Genomic DNA, 20,296 nt, shown 5'->3' with positions numbered 1-20,296 from the left:
ATTTCATAGCAGAATTGTTAATTTAAATGGCTGTTTTGATGTATTACACCAGTATTTTGCTATAAAAGCTCATATGCCAATCTGCAAGCATAAAAAGGCTTATTTGAAGTAAAAGGAAGATAGAAACAAGTTACTTTAGATATTATCTGTCATTAATCAACAGGTTACAACTTCAAATTAGACAAAAATTCTGTATATTCTATACAGTTCAACAAATCTCAAGGAAAAGACCATGGTAATGAAGGGATATGTGACTCAGTGCAAACATGTGGCTCATCGATGTGTTTTGCATAGTTTAGATGTATCAGGCTTTGGATACACAGACAGCACTTCTTAGAAGGACCAGTTTATTTTTGGTTTTTGTCTTTTCAAGGGATCTGTTGACAATAAGAAAAAACGCTGAATATTGCCAGCTTTGTCCTTTGAGAAGCAAATATAAAATCTAATCTTACTGTCCCTTCCGTTCCTCCAGTCCAGCAGCCAGACCCCAACCAGCCCAAGGCCGAGGGGGCCCAGATGGTGGCCATGCGGGGCGAGCCGCTGGGCGTGGTAACCAACTGGCCCCCGTCTCTGGAGGCGGCCCTGCAGAGGTGGGGCACCATCTCCCCAAAGGCCCCCTGTCTCACCACCATGGACACCAACGGCAAGCCGCTCTACATACTGACCTATGGTAAGCATTTCATGTGAAAGAAGAGAGTTTTCTAGTCCCTCTTTTTTACTTTAAACTTCCTTGATAAATGCCTAATGCCATGTTTTGGGATTTTATGGCCAGTGTTGAAATAATTGGATTTAAATTTCCAATATGATACCCTATTTTGGATACCAGTAAGAAAATGGTGCTTTGTTAAAAATACTTTTCTTTGACAAATATTACCACCTTCTTCTGCAGAAACTCCTCCTGCGATTGTCTACATTTTGATGGAAGTTAGTAACTATCAGACCAATGCCAGCTTTCGGTGCTTCACCGTTTTCGATAGACTGTGCTATGGGTGTGTGTGCCGGGGCGAGTGCGTGCAAGCCTATATGTGGATGGAGAGTTTATGCTGATAAACAGAACATCATTTCCTCATTCCCCTTTTCTTGGATATCTAATTGTTTTTTCTTGGATCTAGTTGTTAGACGAATTTGGGTCTGTGGCTGATAATTAGTGTGTAATGTCAAAATATTATGGATCAGCAATCCGTGTAATCCGTGACAAACAGTCAACTGATTTTTGTCAACCGTCAATAAGTGATGCTTCCAGTAGTTTTTGTTGCAGTTGAAGGTACAACACTGAGCTTCATGCATTGTGGAAAACAAGTGCTTTTACACGTAAACATACATATCTGACAGCCCCCCCTGACTTCTCTGCAGGATCAGTTCTCAGCTAGATCAGTTCTCAATATACGGTCGGAAAATAACGACCAACACTAAAAAATTGCTTTTGTACTATACCGTTTGAAGACAGCGGGGGTTTTCTCTGAACTGCATCCTGTTTTCCAGCACATGTGGTGGCTTCCCCAAGCTGATTTACTGAAGCACCAAACAATGTTTAACACCCGCTGTGTGAGCATAATTCCCCTAATGGCAGCCACACAGAGTGCTAAGCACATTAGCTAAGTGTGAAAAAGACGCTTTCACGAAAGCTGCTCTCCCACAGAGAGAGGGGTTTATTATCACAAAGGGCTAGATTTTCAGAATATGTTTTTAAGTGAATTATTTCCTTATGCTGAGTGACTTACAGGAAAGTCTCTGTTGGTCTTACTTTGTGTTGTTCTGAAAACTTTTGTGCTGCCTGGACTGGACAGTTTCACTCCTTACTTTACGCTTGAGTCATTTACTTGTATTCGTAGAGGTTTTGGCAACAGTAACACGGACAAGGATTTTCCATGCTTTTTGTGCTGAGTCATTTTCACCTGAGTGTGACTGGCGACCATGTAGGCTGCTTGTCCCTGCCCTCTGATACGACCCACAGGGGGGGTGTCCTGAATTAGCACCCCTAGCGCCGGCAGGAGATATACCACAGATAAACCGTTAAAAATCACTTTGAAAAATAAATAACTAACCCATTTACGAAGGAACGATGCCATGGTAAAGCTGTGCTTAGGTCTAGGCTCAAAAAGAGCTAACCTAGGTTTGGGGAAAGACCAGGTTAGGGGACCTTCGCTGTCATGGTTACAGTAACAAACACATGGTTAAGGTTGTAGAGCGATCATGGTTAAAAGAAAGAACACTGACCATCAGTTTAAGATGGGAAAAAAACAACACTCTCAACTTCAACGGCAATGTTTTGTAATCCCATCCTTCCAACCCAACGTCTTCACCACGCAGACTGTGTCACCAACGTCACCCGCCTTCCTCCTTTGCTCCTGTCATAATTACTACAGCCGCTGGAGGTCATCTGGCAATAAAACGTAACTGTGGGTTGTGATAAGCTGCCGAAATGGTCGTTCTTTTTATTCTTATGCTCCAAACACCAAGCGTGTTTGGATTAGTTTGTTCAATCTATGGACTAATTTCAGACCTTTAGTTCGGATCCCACAATGCAAGAAGCCAACATCTGATGGCCAACAGTTTCTCATAATGAGACGGACGAAAGTAACAAAAGGGATATCAGAAAAGGGGCGTTATTGGCCAAAGGATGCTAAACAGTTCATCCTTAGCTAAATAAACTGAAGTGACTGAAGAGAATTCTTCAACCATTAAATGCTGAAGAGAGTAAAGCTGGATTTATACCTCTGCATTAGGAGGTTAGAAAACATTCGGTTTAAGCCGTGTTTCACATGGACCAATCACATCCAGATTATGCTGAAGGATCAAATCATTTATCAGTAAGGCTTTAGAAGATGATAATCTGATATTTATAAAACCAAATTTGAGGGTCTTGTTGAGGCTTGAGTTTTCAGTAAGTAGCCAGTCTGTAGAGCTTCCAGTAGATGATGTATTTATTGGAATAAGACATGTCGTGTTTTTAGTAGAAAGCTTTGGTGGCCTGAACATGTGGCGGCGCGGAGATGCCGCCACATTTTCAAGGATTTTATCAGGTGTTTTGTGGTACACTTCACCACCACCGGTGGTAGGGTAATGATGATGATTAGAGTTTTGTGATCCTCATATTTAGGGAACTTGTGAGTAATACGGTGGGGGAGGGAGACAGTCTCAGTGTTATAGACTGGGCTAAACCTACCCCCCCATTTAGACTGAATATAATTTGGATTTCAGTTATATATATTTGATCTTGGTTACTAGGATGCGAGTGGACCCATGAAAACCTCGCCATGATCGTAGCTCTCTGTCACAAAGTGAATGAAAGACTCAGGACACATTTACTTCAGCTAGTAAGGATTACTAAGCCGTTAGTCTCCCAATTTTTTAAGATAAGGAAAACATTTCTATTGTTGTGAATGAATGAAATGAACAAACTGCAACGTATACAATCACTGCAGGGAATGTAATTAAGTCATCCAGCTAGAGTTGTGGTGGTGGTGCAATCAACAGGGGAATTTTCCTACATCAGAGAAAGCTAACGCTTTACACTGTGACGCACAAGTGTAAATCAACTTCGAGTCTTGGATCTATCGGAATACAAAGTAAACGCGGAGAAAAAACAAGTCTTTAGCGGCCAGAAGTGCTAAGACAAACACACAGCATGATAAAAAAGTAATATGAAATGATACAAAACATGTATCAACTGTCTCGCCTGCAGGAGTCCTATCATCCCAGCTCCCTAAACTCATTCACTGCAGCTCAATCACATCACGTCCTCGCCTCCAGTTCGGTGCCACAGTTTAAGTCTACATCCAAACTGGAACGAGCCCCTTGGTTCTGCTGCCGAAGGCTGCAGATCCGAGTTATCGATCTCCCAGACAGCAGCAGCGAAAATGGCTTCTGGTCCGCAGGGTGTAGAGAGGTTTAGCTGCAGTGTGCGGAGCTGCCTCTCTCAGGTTCCCATGAATTTAGAGCCGGACCTCCCTGCTGTACGGCGGAGAGAATGAAGTGATACCGAGAGGACTCCAGACCCATCACGTCACATACAGTACATCATGCAGACGTGCAAATAAAAAAGAAATGAAAGAAGCACTCACATCTTTTACTTAAGACTACAGTGTGTCGCAGGGGGGCTGGTCACTGAAACCCGTGAAAACTGCCTGCAAACTGTAGTTCGCATGCTGCGGGTGCAGAAATGAAAAGTACAGTATTTCCCTCTGAAATGTCGTGGAGGAAATGTAGAAAGTCTCCGAAAATGGAAATTCTAAGGAAAAGTTGTGTCCGAAGTGTGGTCCTTGGAAAGTATCTAGCTACTGTCCATCTCTGTTGAGGCCGGTGGCTTCCATGCACATTCGTGCCACACTTGAGTCCACACAATCACACACTCCCACAATCATTACCCCGAGGGATTGTTGTGAATAGGCAGCCACTTTATCACAGGAGCATCACCTTTCTCCAGACAGGCGCCCGGCTTGTGAGAATGAGGGAGAGGGAACGCGTGGGTTATGGGTGTGCTTGTAACCGAACAAACTGATTTGTGAGGAGCCGATGATGAGGCAATATGAGCGCTCACCAGACTGTGAAATGTCTTCAGCCGGCACTCAGGAGTCGTCCACCAGAGAGACAACACCACGGTGAGACTGTGTGTGTGTGTGTGTGTGCGCGGTGTGCAGTGCTGAGTCTGAGTCTCTCTCTCTCTGTCTCTCTCTCTCTTTCTCTATCTTCCCTTATCTTTCATTCCCGTTGTGTCGTCCCTTTGATGTCGGCCGACAAGGACAAACTTGCTTTGTTTTCTTCTTGTCGAGTCGTCCTCCCCCCCCGGAGAACAGAGAGAATTCATGATGCCGTATTCTCCCGCTGTCCTCAAACTCAACCCTCACCACGCTGCACTGCAGATAACCCCACATAATTGGCATGAGAGAGACATATTTCTATTCACTAAGTTTCAAGCGAGTCGAGAGTTTCTCGGGGAGATTTGACTCGATGTAAACAGCACAGTCGCTGTTATTCACCAACAGATCAGGTTATCGATAAGGCCGCTTGGATTTCTGTGCCGCAAGGTGAGGTCACATAAACTGTTCAGGCTCTGCGTGCTGTGTTTTGATCTCTTTCTTTGATTATCCAGGTGTGCATCTGCTGTTGTTTGGAGTGTTTTCTGTAAACTACAAATCCTGTTTCAAAACTAGAAATGCCAACTGCCATCAGCTGACGTTAGCTCAGCACCTTTTATAATGCCCCTCCTCTCCAGGACTGGCTTTACTTCCAAACTGTTGATCATAGATGTTTTACAGTCACGTAAGGAAAAAGTTACTATAATGAAACTCGCCCACTTCATCTGAATCTTTCCTGTTGTGCTTTTCTAGTGTTTAAAGGACTTTACTTGATGAAACGCATACACTCGACTTCTGTACCCAAAATAATTGAGTTTTAATTTTTCCTAAACTTATGATTTGCGTTGGTGGAAACCCCATTGCTGAGACTTGATGGTGTTAGAAGGCAATTGTTTTCATCTTTTACAATATCATACAATATTAGCAAGGATGCCCATCAGACGTCACTGTCTTACCCTTAAGCATAGACTGTATTTCCCTGCATCTTGAAAACCGTCTCCAGAAACAGAGCCAATGGGCCACATGCATGTTACTACCTTATCGGTGACGGCCTTTTTTAAGAGCTTCTGGCGAGGCTCCACGAGCGAGGATCAGCGTAGTGAAAGGTAGTCAGTCCGACGATGTTGTAGAATTGACGTCGCCCCACTCGTCCCCGGTGCCTCCACTGCCAGTTGGCTGACAAGCCTGCGAGTGAGTCCTTGGATTTGTTGTTGTTGTGGAGTAAGGCGGCTGCTTTCGCCGCCAAACAGCCTTGTCTTTGTTGGTCATTTTGCCGTTTACAGTTGTAAATCCCAAAAATACTTCCACACGCTGCTTCTCAGGTGCTTCGGTGTCAGCATGGCTTTGCTCGCTATTTAATTTTTTCCGGCGTTTGAACTAAGTTTTAAATTTCTAATAAAAAGTCGACAGCCCTAATATGTTATGATACAGTGTCCAACGTGTTACGATACAGTGCTGTACAATTCAATACTATGAGATATGATATGGTGCAGTGAGATATTATATGATATCATAAGCTACAATAGGACACAATATGATAGAAAACAATACATGATGCAATATGATACAATTCAGTTCATACCATACCTTAACATACAATTTGATACACATTATGACGATGTAGTGTATGTTATGATTTGATGCAATACAATATGGTACAATACCGTACGATACAGTGCTGTACAATAGGATACAATATGATATGATAGAATACAGCACTGTACAATATAACATGGCACATGACCATACATTACAATACAGTCTGACACAAAATAATATGACATAATGATACACATGATACAATGTGACATGAAATGATGCAATACAGTGCTATACAAAACAAAACAATACTATGGAACAAGGCATAATATTCAATAATTGGATAATTCAATGTTTTAAGGTACAATTATAACAGCATATTATAAACCTTGTAATATGATATGATGCAATACAATATGATATTGGTACAGTACTATATGATACCGTACAATATGTTACAATATATGATACCAGGTTATTACTTTTGAATTTCAGTTTACCAGATGATACGGCATAGAAAAACACGTCAATTCAGACCTGAATTGGCGTGTTGCTCTGTTCTGGCTGACTGCGGACGGGACCAGATGCTCCGGATATGTGACTACATTTTGTTGTAGCCTTACTCAACATTGACAGCAGGTTTTAATGAATCAGGCTGAAGGCCGCAGCACAAGACTGACATTGAAATTCCCACCATCTGGGAAATTGGACATACTGTGCACTTTAAACATGAACATAAATTCTTCTAAAAGTTATTTTTAAATGATTGAAAAAAAATTAGGCTGCACAAATTGATATTTTTGTGTTAAAAAGAACCTAATGACTATTTACAATGTGAAGGGGGTCACTTATCGTGATGAACCCACAGATAATTATCACTCGACTCTGCAGCCCCGCTCAGCTTTACGGAGCTCTACACAACTTTACTGTTTTGGTTCACTCTCGCCGCTCTCATCAGCGTCATTTTCAGCTGCAGCAGGTAGATAAACCCACTGTCCGCTATCTGCCCGGCACCAAACAGAAGACAGGCAAAGTTAGAATCTAGCTATTGAAGAAATCGAAGCATTTAGCAGATAAAGAGCCAGATATAGTTGGCGAAGACCAAACCAGGGCTAAAAGCAGAGTGAATAATGGACTTACATTCATCAGGCGGACAGAAATATGACTCCAGTGGGATGTTAAGGCTGCTCTGTGTCTGCTGGATTTGTAAATGGTCAACTGTCTGCAAACACCGTAATACGTCAATATTGTGTCTACACCTTGTTGCCCCTCCCCCAAGTGGCAGGGAAAAAAAAATCATTATTACTGCTTGAAGCTTAACTTGAATCCCCCAAATTTTACAAAAAAAAACACCTCCGTGGAAGGAAGGGTTTTTTTTCACAAGCAAAACAATGACAAGAAAACCCCAAAAACTGTTTACCGAGCACAAACGCACCGGTCTTCATAATCATAACTTTTTCTGGAAGTGCTGCCTATTTGCAGTTATCAGTATATATTTTCTTAAATATTTATTTACTCATATCACCAAAACATTATTTGGATTATACTTTATTGAAGTATATTTTAATACCGTGTTATGCATATAAGCAATTGACTGATCATTATGGCTTGTTTTGGTTAGTCCAGCTGTCAGACCTTCTCCGCCAACCCCACATCAAAGCCTGTAAGCAGGTGCCAGGCAGATTTTTTGGCAGTTTTTGGTTTCTAAGGTTTCCTGGCGTCCCTAATGAAGTCTCAAAGAAAAAAAATCCACTTTATATTCCTTGAAGATGCAAACGGCTGTATTTAGTGTCCCTTAATTCTGAATTCATCCATTAAATTCTTTTTTTAATTCCACCTTTTATACACTGCTGTTACACCGAACCGCTGTTGCTCTGCCTCTGTTTGCAATTTATTTTCTCTCCTAAAAGTCTATTTGTCCCGTGGGATCCCAAAGCTCTCCTTTTCTTCAAACTCATTAGTTCTGACAAACATAAGGAAAAACCTCATTTAGTGCAAAAAAACAATGAGGAGTTCACACTGGGTTGCTCATCCATAATATCTGCGTCTGTCAGTCTGAATTAGGGGGAAAAAAAAGCGAAGGATGGAAATTGATTCTATTGTTTTAAGTTACCTCATTAATGTACAGAGCTGACTTCGCCCTGCAGGGATAATGAAACTGATAGGAAAGATTGGATAATATTATTCAACTTTACGTAGAGGGAGGCATTTAAACTTTAAAATGGGTTATTTTACACCTTTTGTAAAGCCAAAATATTTATCCATCTGCTCCCTGAAGTTTTTGAGTTGCTTCTTTTTCAAAAAAAAGCTAAAGCATTGGTTCACATTGCTTAAAGCTGCATGAGCACAAATAATAACCGAACGCATCCGTCAAATTATATATAATTACATACTAATGTGGACTTTGACTTCTTCTAATGTGCTGTGGTTGTGCGTCTGTGTGTGAACTATCACTGTACATGGATCCAGTTACGCTGCAGTCATGGGGGGGGTTGGTTGTGTGGAATGCTACGAAATCTGTATGATTATCTCCATACCAGTCCACTCGCGAGGTGAAGTGTGTGAAAGTTCAACAGTGTTTTCAACGTCGAGTGCCACGTCAGTGCCGTAATTTCTTGCATATGGGGACTCGTGATGTCATCCTTTGTTCCATTTTACAAATAGTTGTTTTGTCTTTTTACAGGTCAGAAAATAAATTGCCTGACAATTTACCCTTTGACCTTTTGATTGCATTTTTCATAAATAACATCTTGGGCCCAGATTTGGTCGTTTCAAACCCTCTCTTTTTTAAAAGACACCATGTTTTTTCCCGGTTCCTGGCTGTACTGTACTGCACTGTTGTGTGTAATAACGCTTCCTATCTACTTGCAGGTAAACTGTGGTCCAGAAGTGTGAAGGTGGCCTACAACCTGCTGCACAAACTGGGAACCAAACAGGAACCACTCGTCAGGCCTGGAGACCGGGTGAGTAGAGAAACACTGGTAATGGTTAATGGTAGATGGAGAGATTCACAGTGAGGCAGAAAGAAAAAGGGAGGGAGATATATCCTAACTTGAGGCTTGACCGCTCTGACAAATGACGAACTAAAGACTTGTCTCGACTTTAGACGTGGAAGTAAGGACATTCGTGTCCTGGCAAAACCCTGAAACCCGGCACAGACAAGATGGCCAAGATGACCCTTTGCAGCCTAGGTGCCAGTAGAGGGAGCTCATTGTGGTCTGTGCGTTGCTCGAGCCAGATAATCAGCCTGAACTTTCATTTCACTTCACTGATTCAGCCTGACATCGAGGTCACATCAGCCAGTGTCCGTCTGGAGGCTGGAGCCCTGTTTCTGTCTGACCCCAACCGATCAGTAGCAAGCGATGTATCCGTCCTGCTGACGGCAGGAGGCTGTTGTAATGGTGGAAAGAAGGTTTTCACAGTCATCAAAGAAATGTTATCTCTCTAAGTTGATTTATACTGGATATTGTAGATTGCGTTTATAAAAGCCCTTGGGGGGCGGGGCTACAGTATGTACATGTAGTTCATTTACAACGTCCAGTGACAATGTCCTGGCTTCTCTGGATAGTCCACAGACCCAAATGCTGCATTTACAGTGACGGATTTCTTTGATAAAAGTAGTTCCCAGTGAGACACGCTGCCGTTGAGATTTTCAAATGTAATTTCTCAGTGTTTCCAACGAAATGATCGAATTTCAATCCCGGTTTCATTTCTCCTTCTCATTGCATTGGAGTGGACGTAGAAATCTCAGAGATGGATCTCGCCGAACTTGAGCAAAGAAAACAAACTACCTAGATAAAACTAGAGGTGGAGGAGAACGTGTTTGTTTTTATTATCGGTAATTTGGGTTAACTGGTCCTTTAACAGGCGTCAGCCGGACGCACGAACATCAGGCCTTTTCCTCTGTTGTCTCCTCGGTTTAGTTTAAAACATCACAGAGCAGCTGCGTTGAAAAAACCAAACAAAACATGCAGTTTCTTGACATCACCTCTCAGGATTTCTTAGGTTCTGGCTGAAAACTCTTTGGCAACCAGACATGTGGCCATTACTCAATACTTAAAAATAAAAAAGGACACACGTGTTGTCAGTACAATCGTCACATCAGACTCAAGGCCCCTTTACCCAGCAATCCGCACACCTTCACCCACGAAAAGGCGATCATACTGAAATGGAAAAGGGTTGAGTAACAGTCCCGTGTGCATCTGCTGCCATCTGACACCCCGACTGTCTCTGTTCCCCTTCTTCTCGCCGCTCTTTCATCTTTCATTTTAAGCTCAATTTCCCACTCGACTGGAGACTAAGTCAAGACTGGCACCAAGCCAGTGTGTATGTGTTTTTTTTTCTTCTTCTTTTTTTTATGTATCTCAGCCGGAAGGGTGTGTGTTTTAATTACTGTACAATTCCTTTTTCTTCCCACTCACGAACTGGTCTTTTTCACAGTTTTACTGGAGCTTTAAGAAGTTGCACGCAGAGAAATTACAGTGTTGTTTTATATTTCGACATGTGTCTTGCAGGACGATTGCAGAAATGAGTTTTACTGAGAGAGTGTTTAGGAAGCCGAGGGGATTTAATTGCTCTGAGAAATGATACAGGAGTTGTTATTTTACGAAATTACATTAGAGGTTTTGTAATGTGGTAAAACAAGCTCACAACAATTACGGGAAATGAGCCTGGTGAAGAGTCGAATAGGGTTTGTGGACGTGATTTGACTTTCAGAACCAAAACATGCTTGAATTTCACGTGGATGCCTGCATGTTTGTTTTCATTTAACTGTTCTTTATATCAAAGATTGTTATCTTTTAATGGTTTCATAAAATAAATGGGGGGGGCATGAGATGATCCAAAGGCAGGCAATACGACATTTTTCTAACCCCACAGAACTCCACATAATCCACGAGAACAATCATCAGCATCACAGAACATTCCTATCTGTTTATTTTAAGTATAAATCCGTTACCGTATTTGTGTTATTCTGAAAATTAAAATTATTTTCTATTAAATGTATACAAAAATTAAAAATTGAAATTGTGTACCTAGGTAAAGTATTAATGTGACATCGCTGCATGGCCGCAGCCTCGCGCTCACAGTAACAGAGTAACTTCCCCTCTTCTCTCGCTGGCATCATCTCCAGATGAAACCTGAACGTCTCCAACGAGGCCTGCACATGTCAACATTAGTCCCGTTAAAGCATCATTACACGGCTCTCAATCACTCAGGTGCACTTAGCTTATGGCGTGCCCCACACACACTCGCGCACACGCACACACACACACACATCCAGTCCAGTACTGTATATGGAAGCTATTAAGCAGCACTTAAGCTGGGGTGCACCATTATCATGGCAAGCAGCAATTGGAGCCGAACTGGATCCAACACGGGAGAGCAGGAGATAAAGGGTCCGCTCTGACGTTAGAGAAACATGTTGGATCTGGTTGTTATGTTCAGGTCCTGTGTGTGTAGGGTGGCAGAAAATACGTTTCAGACGAGATCTCGCGGCGGAGATATGATGTTGAGATTATTCACCCAGATGGAAAAATGCAGAAAAATGCACAGAATGAGCTGTTAGATCAGTAGAAATTAAAATTCTGTTACTCTATTCAACAAAAATGACCATAGAACTGAATCAACAAAAACAGAAAATTCTCAACTTAATGAAGCTAGTAGTTTTGCAGGGCTGCAGTGAGGTAAACAGGTTAAAGTTAGCCGTGCCACCATTACCCGATTCTGGGGCATGATGGGGTGTTAAAAATGCCGAAAATACCCCCTTAAATCAAATGTTCTTTCTTTTTTGTCCCTTTTTCTGTGTTGCCATGCTGTAGCCCATCCAGACGTTGTCTGTCTGCATGTTCTTTGATTTTCTGACAAATCGTTTCTCAATACCAAACCATGCATGCGAAGAACAGACACATTGGTGGTGTATAGTTTATGTGTACAGAGAAATTGAAAGACATAGATGTTTATCAACGAAGGTCAGACAGCGCTGACTTGCAATTTTCAATTAGCTGAAACAGAAATACCACAAACGTTATTAACTTCAAACTTTCTGCATAAGCACTCAAGGAGTTGTGTAACGATGGTAACAACACCGTGAGTCTGTAGATTATTTTCATCCCTCCTATAATCTCCAGAGATTTTTCTTCTTTTCCCACTGCAACCCTTGTGTACCTTGTCCTCCCGCCTGTAGGTGGCGCTGGTCTTCCCAAACAACGACCCCGCCGCCTTCATGACGGCTTTCTATGGCTGCCTGCTGGCTGAGGTCGTCCCCGTGCCAATAGAAGTACCACTGACCAGGAAGGTGAGTGCTCGGGATGTGCGGCCTCAATCGGCCGCTCGATCGGTTCAGTCCGAAGCCTCATTACTCTGTAAATCAGTGTTCAAACGGGCACTCGATGCCCATTAAAATCAAAATGGCAGCTATTCATTAGATGATGTTTCTAGGTTTAGGTTCTAGGTTCTAGGTTCTAGGTACAGTTTGAGAGGTCTTTTGTAAAGTAAATGAATTGAGAGGGGCAAAACCTGTTAATATCATGCAGTTCATTAAAGGTTACCGCGACAGCGTGGTCAAATTATCCAGTAGAGTAGAGACTTTAAAGTTTGCTTTTGGTTTGATGGTTTGTACTTTAGGGACTTATGTGGTGATTTCTTTAGTTTTTTTTACTCAGTTACATCCCCCTGTGCTGTGGCTCCCAAAGCACCAGCGGCACTCGATGGGTGTAGAATCAGAGGGTAAGGGACAGCCTGTCTGCTGTTTGAGAAACAGTTGGACCCCAGGCCGTCAGAGGAGTTTCTGTCTCAGTTTCCTCTTTTCGGTCACGTCAAACAGCATTAGTGAGTTGAAAAGGGGACACGCGGCAGAGTGGAGCGGCGCTAATTCGCGCCGGTCGACGGAGCTAATTCGCCACCAGGGGGATTGTTTTAGAACCATGAGTCATCAGAAGCTGGTGGTGGTGAGTCACGGTGCAGCACAGAGGACACTGAGCTCTGCCGAGGTGTAATCGGGGCCAAATATCTCGCTGCTCTCGCTGTCGTTGCAGGTTTTGTTTGAGTCACAGTTTAGATTGGCCGTCACCCTGCACTGTAACGTCCTCTGGGAAGAATCGGGAGGGCCGGTGTGTGTCTCCGACTCAGTGGAGGTCTGAGCTTTTTCAGCCTTGCGAAAAAGGGGTTTCTTTTAATGCATTTTCTTTTCCATCTTTTAGGAATTCATGTAAAACAAATGTGTAAAGTTACAAAAAACACAACAGATTAAAAAAAAATGGATACATATCTACAAATAAAGAATATGTAAGTTTGTGAATAGGAGCAGAAAAGGACCTCAAACTCTTTGAATCTGTTTTTATTGTTATTAGCTGGGTTTCAATCACCAAGTGATTATGCACAATTTCAAATTACGCATAAAAAAACCTGAGTAGAAACGCTGGAAAGTTGAAAAAAAGAATCCAATTCCATAAACACTCTGTCGCAGTTTGTTATGATAGTTTGATCTTGTTTCGGTAACACATATACTAGAAGAAGAAGAAGAGAACGTCATATGCTTTCCCCATTTGATACGTGTGGGTCACTTTCAGATTTTCACTGCAAAAGAAGTAAGACGATGCTCAAGTCTTCAAAAGACTGCGCCTTGTTGTGCTGTTTCAAGCCAAACTTCATCCAGAACCTGAAAGTGAACTGCTTAATGTTTTTATGAGGTTTCTACAAACAGATGCGCGGCAGAATTCAGGCTTAGCGGGTGGCGGTTTTTCACATCAAAATGCAGCTTGGGATTCGTATTTGTCTCTTCTTTCACTTTATGTCCACAGATTTGTACGTCTTGACTTTCCTTTTTAATCAGAGAACCAGGTGTTTTCTTACATAGTCGTACTGATGATTGAAGCCGGAGAGTTTCACCTCCATCCAACTGTCAGTCAGCCTATTTACCAAATGGTAAAATGAACCAGACTTTTACACCCAGAACAACTGGAAACCCACAGCACCACCTCCCGCTTTGCAACCATGTAGAACAGGTGGAGATAGGCAGGACCCAGAGGCGAATATTGATTAATCACAATCCGGCCCAGCTGACTGATGGCATTTGATGCGTCTGTCTCTCCCCAGGATGCCGGCAGTCAGCAGATCGGATTCCTGCTGGGGAGCTGTGGCGTGACGGTGGCTCTGACCAGCGACGCCTGCCACAAAGGGTTACCCAAGAGTCCCACTGGAGAGATCCCACAGTTCAAAGGTCTCACACAAATAAACACACACATACGACCTATCGTCGCACCTGTGCACGTCGCCACCGTGGAGTGTATTTGTGGCGACACGGACACACACACACAGACAAAGCACTGGAACTGGAACAGAATCAGTTAAACCAGTTCGGAGACTTGGAAATTTTTAGCTTGTTTGTGCCTGTGTGTTAGTGTACTGAAGATAATCACTGGAAACCTTATCATTACCACCAGGCAGCTTCCATAGTTAATCCAAACTTAAAATGACATTACAACAGAAACGTAAACGCATCAGCTTCTCAGCTGCGGCCGTTTCTTTCCGTCACTGTTGGAAAATATACCAACAAACACTGTGCAGGCAGTTCAAAAAGTGGCCTAAGACGCGAAGGACTCCCCGTCCCAAATCGCACTCTAGATGGAACCCCACTATTTTATTATCAGCTCTCCACATTTCTGTGTTTAAAATCATACTTTATTTCAGAGTAATCCCCGACTTCCCAGGAAAGGACGGGCAGATTTCCTGCAAGTAATCATTTTTAAATTGTGTAGAAAAGGACTTTGGGCGAGGCAAGTTTATTAGTAAAGCACCTTTCAGACAAGGGGGCCGTTCAAAGTGCTTCGCGTACAGTACGGTGAAGAAATGCATTTAAAAACACAATCACTTCGAAAAAAAGCAGGTACATTAGTGTAAAATTGACAAAAAATAGTGGACTACACACACACACACACACACACACACACACACACACACACACACATACTCAGAGTTCAGAGGTCAGAGTGTGGCCGAGCCTCTCTTGTTTCAGTGCAGCTTTCCTGCGTCTCCCAGTAGGATGAACGGAAAGACTGATGGCAGAGGACAGCTGGCTGGGTAATGGAGGACAGGATGAGAGAGAGACATGGAGAAAAAGAGAGGAGGAACAGACAGAGAGAGAGAGAGAGAGAGAGACAGAGAGAGAGCCAGTGAAGCGGTAATGCAAATCGATAGGAAAAACAACTGACAAGATGGAGAAGAGAATGAGAACAGATGGAAGGAAACACATGATAGATTGAGAAAGGAGAGACATTAGCACTGAATAGAGAGAGAGAGAGAGATTAATAAGGACTGTTTGCTTTTCAGTAATGGATGTATAAATAGCAACATGATGCTGCGGGATTTACTGCACTTCACTCAGCGTGGCTTTAGGAGTGCGTGTGTGTGTGTGTTTGTGTGTGTGTGTGTGTGTGTGTGGCTCATTAAGGTGGAGTGCTCCTCTTATTGATCAGCAGGCTTTAAACTCATCTCATTCACATGGCTGATTGTCTCTTCTGTCTCGCTGCCCGGGAAGGAACTGCAGCATTAATTCAGACATTAACAGCCCTCACGTGCTCAGGAATTTACATTGACTCATGCGCTGCCAAGTAAACACTCAGCACTGAGCAACACGCCCTGGTAACCAAATGGTACACTAATATGTGAATATGATTTTTTTTTTTTTTCACTGATATGCTGATGACGACCTAATGCGCCTGTGAAATCCCGGACCACTCCCCACCAATCTGAGCCCCTTAAAAAGCTGAGTGGCTGAGAGTAAATGGTCGGTGTCCAATAACATCCTCAAATCAAAATCTTGTTTGAGTTTGTTAATTCATCACATATCGATGGCACCTTCCATTGTGGCAAGAAAATAGGCGTCACCTTTGACTATAATCTTACTTTTGGTTTTCATGTTAACAACGTACTTGGAGAAAAGACATCTGAACATGTGACTTTGGTTTCTGTTGCTCAGGTGGCCCCCAAATATAAGATGCTTTGACCAGTGTCTGAAAGTAATGCAATTTAAAACTTGGCAACGTGGACCTAAATTATCGCAAAGAAAAACACAAAAAAAGAGAGGCCGCATTTACAACTCTCTATTCCCTAGTTATCAGCAGAATAATCCAATCAGAATAAAGAGGCTGCACCTAAACACATTTACTAGAGTAAACTGAGAGGGAGGATAATTTGTTCTAAACGTGAACATTTTTTCACGCAAGCCTTCATTTTTTTTTAGTTTCTTTTGTCAAAACTTCCGCTTTTTCTGCGCATGACACTTGACTATAGTCAAAGATTTTATCCAGAAAACTAAAAAAAAAATGCTCAAACGATATGTGCAGTGTGGCCGAGCTAAAAGACTAGCGCACAATAAATACGATGCCACCTTTCACCTCCAATTATTTTGTCTCTTGTAGAAGTGCTATTGATCGGAGTAGTGCCTCTTTCCCGGGAGAACCATCTTTGGTAAAGTGACGTTCACTAGTTTCCTGGAGAAACTGAGCCATGGCAGGTGCCAAAGGTGGCCAGAAGCCCCTTGTTAAATAGCTGCAGGAGCAGTGTATTCAAGTTTTCAAAGTGGTGAAAGTCCATCTTTGAGAGAACGTTCGTCACGCTGGAGCTGGCTGGATTTTGAGTCGTCATTCTGATCTTCTTACTGTAAAGCATGAAGGAAAAAAAAACACCCTGAATTTATTTAACATTCACTTCCTTCCTGAGAAATCCGCAGCTGGATCGGCTGCGATATGGGAAGAATTAAAAAAATGGCTCGCGAGGTCTTGGCCAACTTTCTAACTCGGTAATGACCAAAGAGAGCAAACTGTAAGTATGCTCGCACACCTAATCCTACATCCATATCTGGTCTTAGTACTAATCAGAAATCTGGTTCCAGTCCCGGTCCAGTCTAAATGAGGTTTTAACAGGTTTATCATGAAGGACTTAGAGAGATCGGACCGTAAATGTTTCTGTGTCCTTGTGTGTCCAGGCTGGCCCAAGGTGCTGTGGTTCGTCGCCGAGTCCAAACACCTCTCCAAACCGCCCCGAGACTGGTTCCCACATATCAAGGACGCCAACCAAGACACTGCCTACATCGAGGTAACACACACGCACACACACACACACACACACTGATAGAAACACCGAAGCATGTCTACTCAGGGGCACCGAGACATTTCCACTCGTCGTTTCGGTCACAACTGTCTCGCGAATGGAAATCAATGGTGCTACGTGTCTTTTGGATCAGAATCGCACCACAGCTGAGCTGATCTTTCACCGTTTCTCCGCCGGATGCCGGTGAACGCCATCCTCCCGTCTGATTGATTCGAATTTACCTAACGTCCCTTTAAGCAGCCGGGCAGTAATTGCACCGGCGGCAAGGTGAAATGTCTCCTTGATTGCACCGCGGACTGAAAAAGGGCCGAGAGGAAAAATGATGAAAGGAGGAGGGATGATTGAAAAACGATCGACCTTTTGTTTTTAACAGAAGCCGCGTCCCAGACGGTCGAGACAGATGAAATTACTGTGGCGCTTTTTTTTCCTCTGTGGCTCAAAGACATTTGTCTTTTTTTTTATTTTTTCTGCAGGACTCGCGTTATTTTTTTGAAAGATAATGCCTCGGCGTGATTCATGACTTTAATACCAGCTCGTAATGTGCTTCATTTTCATGCCAGCCTTTGCTTTGTCAGGAAAGGTGCCAGGCTTTTTCAGACAGACGAGATCTTATTTTGGGAAGAATGTCATCGATTACCGTCGCCTCCACAGCACTCAGACATCATGTTGGTTTTGGGGACCTTAAATCCATCAGTCAATATTTCTAAAGCTCATTCAGGCCTCGAAATATATGAATATTTGTTATCACCGTGACTCAAGGTGACGGTTCACGTTACAGTCGCACGGGTGACCGACAGCTAAGATGCGCTGTCACATACTGTGCAGTGTTTTGACTCTGATACCACCTGTATTGATTTATAACCTACACTGAGAAACGTAAGTAGGCAGTCGCAAAGGGAGTCGGGGGGCAACAGGCTGGCTGCCGTCGTATTACTTCTCCCGAAGCTCTTTGTGGATCTAGCAGCCAGGAGAAATAAAGATCGCTGGATTCACATGTACTGCAGGGGGGAATTTTTTTTTGCAGACATTTTTGTTTTTTTACTAAACTATTAGCAGCTGTCCACTGACAAACATAGACGTTTTGGACGTTTTGGACGTTTTGGACGCTCCCTTCAGCACACACCCTGCGTAAGGCAGCCTCGGACGTCTACACGTGTAAGCGGACTGTTGCTAATGGCTTCGTAAAAGGTCAAGTGGTGAAGGAAACTTGCGAGTGCTTGCGCCGTATGCCACGCGAGGGCCGAACAACCCTGCAGATGCACGACAGCTTTGAGGGGACGTTCTGTTGTTAACGGTGGAATTTAAGACAGCACAACGAAACACAGTTCAAATTGACAACATTTAAACTAAGAGCATTAGGCACAAAGAAAACAGCACCTCACTCTGTCTCTGTCTCTGTCCGTCCAGTATAAGACCTGTAAGGACGGCAGCGTCCTCGGTGTGACGGTGATGAGGATAGCCATGCTCACACACTCCCAGGCCCTCACACAGTCCTGCTCATACACAGAAGGTAACACACACCTACCTACACACACACACACACACACGTCGTACTCAGTTTGAAGTGTCTCTCACCTGAGATGGCTGTCAAGAGTGTCGAGCACTGCTCATACCACCGCTGAGACAATTCAAGCGTGGAGGTGTATAGAGAACTACGTGTCGTCTCTCACCGCATGTGGCGTTAATGTCCGTGTCTCTCTCTTGTCCCCCAGCTGAGACCATAGTGAATGTATTAGACTTCAAGAAGGATGTGGGCCTGTGGCACGCCGTCCTGACCGTAAGGAAAAGCCCGCCTTAATCCCATCAGCCCTGCTTCATCATTTCAGACGATGAATAGAAAACAGACTGTTTTGACATGATTTTTCTTTTAACACCACGAAGAGAATCATTTTTTCTTCTAAATAAGTTACACGTGTTCCATTTTTTTTAACCTTTACAAAACCAAGTTCTCTTGAAACACCCCTCTCTCCCCGTCTTTCTCTCTCTGTCAGAGTGTGATGAATATGATGCATGTCATCAGTATTCCCTACGCCCTCATGAAGGTCAACCCTCTGTCCTGGATCCAAAAAGTCTGCCAGTACAAAGGTAATATGACCACCCGACGCTACTCACTAAAAAGACCCCTGAAATACACGGAGCTCTTCCAGCAGCAGCACAGATTTTGTGATTTACAGCAACTTAATGTGTGTAAATACTGTCTGTTGTGTTTTTTGTTTTTGTGTGTGTGTGTGTGTAGCCAAAGTGGCGTGTGTGAAGTCGCGGGACATGCACTGGGCTCTGGTGGCCCACCGGGACCAGCGGGACATCAACCTGAGCTCCCTGCGCATGCTGGTGGTGGCTGACGGTTCAAATCCCTGTAAGTACGCGCACCCTGAAAGCGTCGTCGGCACCGCGGGTGGCGCTACAGTAAAGCTCGGGACGTCATTGAAAACCGGAGGGTGCATCCTCTGGGAACCATGAACACCCACACCAAAGTTTTTCTTTTCTTTTTTTTTTTTTTTTTTTTTTTTTGGTGGGGGGGTTGTTTTGTGCTGTTTATATAATGTTGCATTTTTAGATTCCAGCAAATAACACGTGTCATTATGATTGAAAATGGATAATGTGCTTTTCATCATATAACAACAGAAGGTCTAACAACAGAACTACAAATACCAGACAGAGCTTTACTGTTAACGCTCTAACCTATCTTAAACCCACAGTGTCGTTGCCTGGACAGCCTGAGAGGCAAAACCCAGGGGGGGGAAAACTCCAGTAGCCTTTCTTTACTGTTTGTGAAGCTTATTTCAATAAATGAGGCGACCTAAACGAGCATAGCAACATTTTCATCAACTCCTCTCTTGTCTCATCTGGATCCTGGCGGCGGGGCAGTCAGAGGACAATGTTTAGGGAGACGTTAGTGAGGAAACCAACCTGAACCTGTAAAAATGGGAAAAAGACTGTAGGATTTAGAGAAGGGATCCCCAGTGGAAACTACTCCCTTAAAATTAAAACAACAACATTAGCTGTAGTAGGCTGCTACCAGTTTGCCATTTGCTGAACTGGGCACCGAGGTCTTCACCGTTTCTCTCTCT

The 20,296-nt window shown here is 43.3% G+C and overlaps 1 protein-coding gene across 7 annotated transcripts in view; it reads left to right on the top strand.

The window, feature by feature from the left end:
* Positions 1-20,296, top strand: part of LOC120799323 (disco-interacting protein 2 homolog C) — a 221,060-nt gene that overhangs the window by 159,908 nt on the left and 40,856 nt on the right. For all 7 annotated transcript variants that reach the window (XM_040144416.1, XM_040144418.1, XM_040144415.1 and 4 more), the window contains exons 8-16: positions 473-670; positions 8,988-9,079; positions 12,301-12,411; positions 14,211-14,334; positions 17,101-17,210; positions 18,633-18,735; positions 18,938-19,002; positions 19,217-19,310; positions 19,462-19,581. In XM_040144416.1, the coding sequence (XP_040000350.1) occupies positions 473-670; positions 8,988-9,079; positions 12,301-12,411; positions 14,211-14,334; positions 17,101-17,210; positions 18,633-18,735; positions 18,938-19,002; positions 19,217-19,310; positions 19,462-19,581 (1,017 nt within the window). The remainder of the gene's footprint in view (positions 1-472; positions 671-8,987; positions 9,080-12,300; positions 12,412-14,210; positions 14,335-17,100; positions 17,211-18,632; positions 18,736-18,937; positions 19,003-19,216; positions 19,311-19,461; positions 19,582-20,296) is intronic.

Source organism: Xiphias gladius, chromosome 14, assembly GCF_016859285.1.
Source record: "Xiphias gladius isolate SHS-SW01 ecotype Sanya breed wild chromosome 14, ASM1685928v1, whole genome shotgun sequence".
Taxonomy (NCBI): domain Eukaryota; kingdom Metazoa; phylum Chordata; class Actinopteri; order Istiophoriformes; family Xiphiidae; genus Xiphias; species Xiphias gladius.
This window is presented reverse-complemented; position numbering and strand designations above follow the sequence as displayed.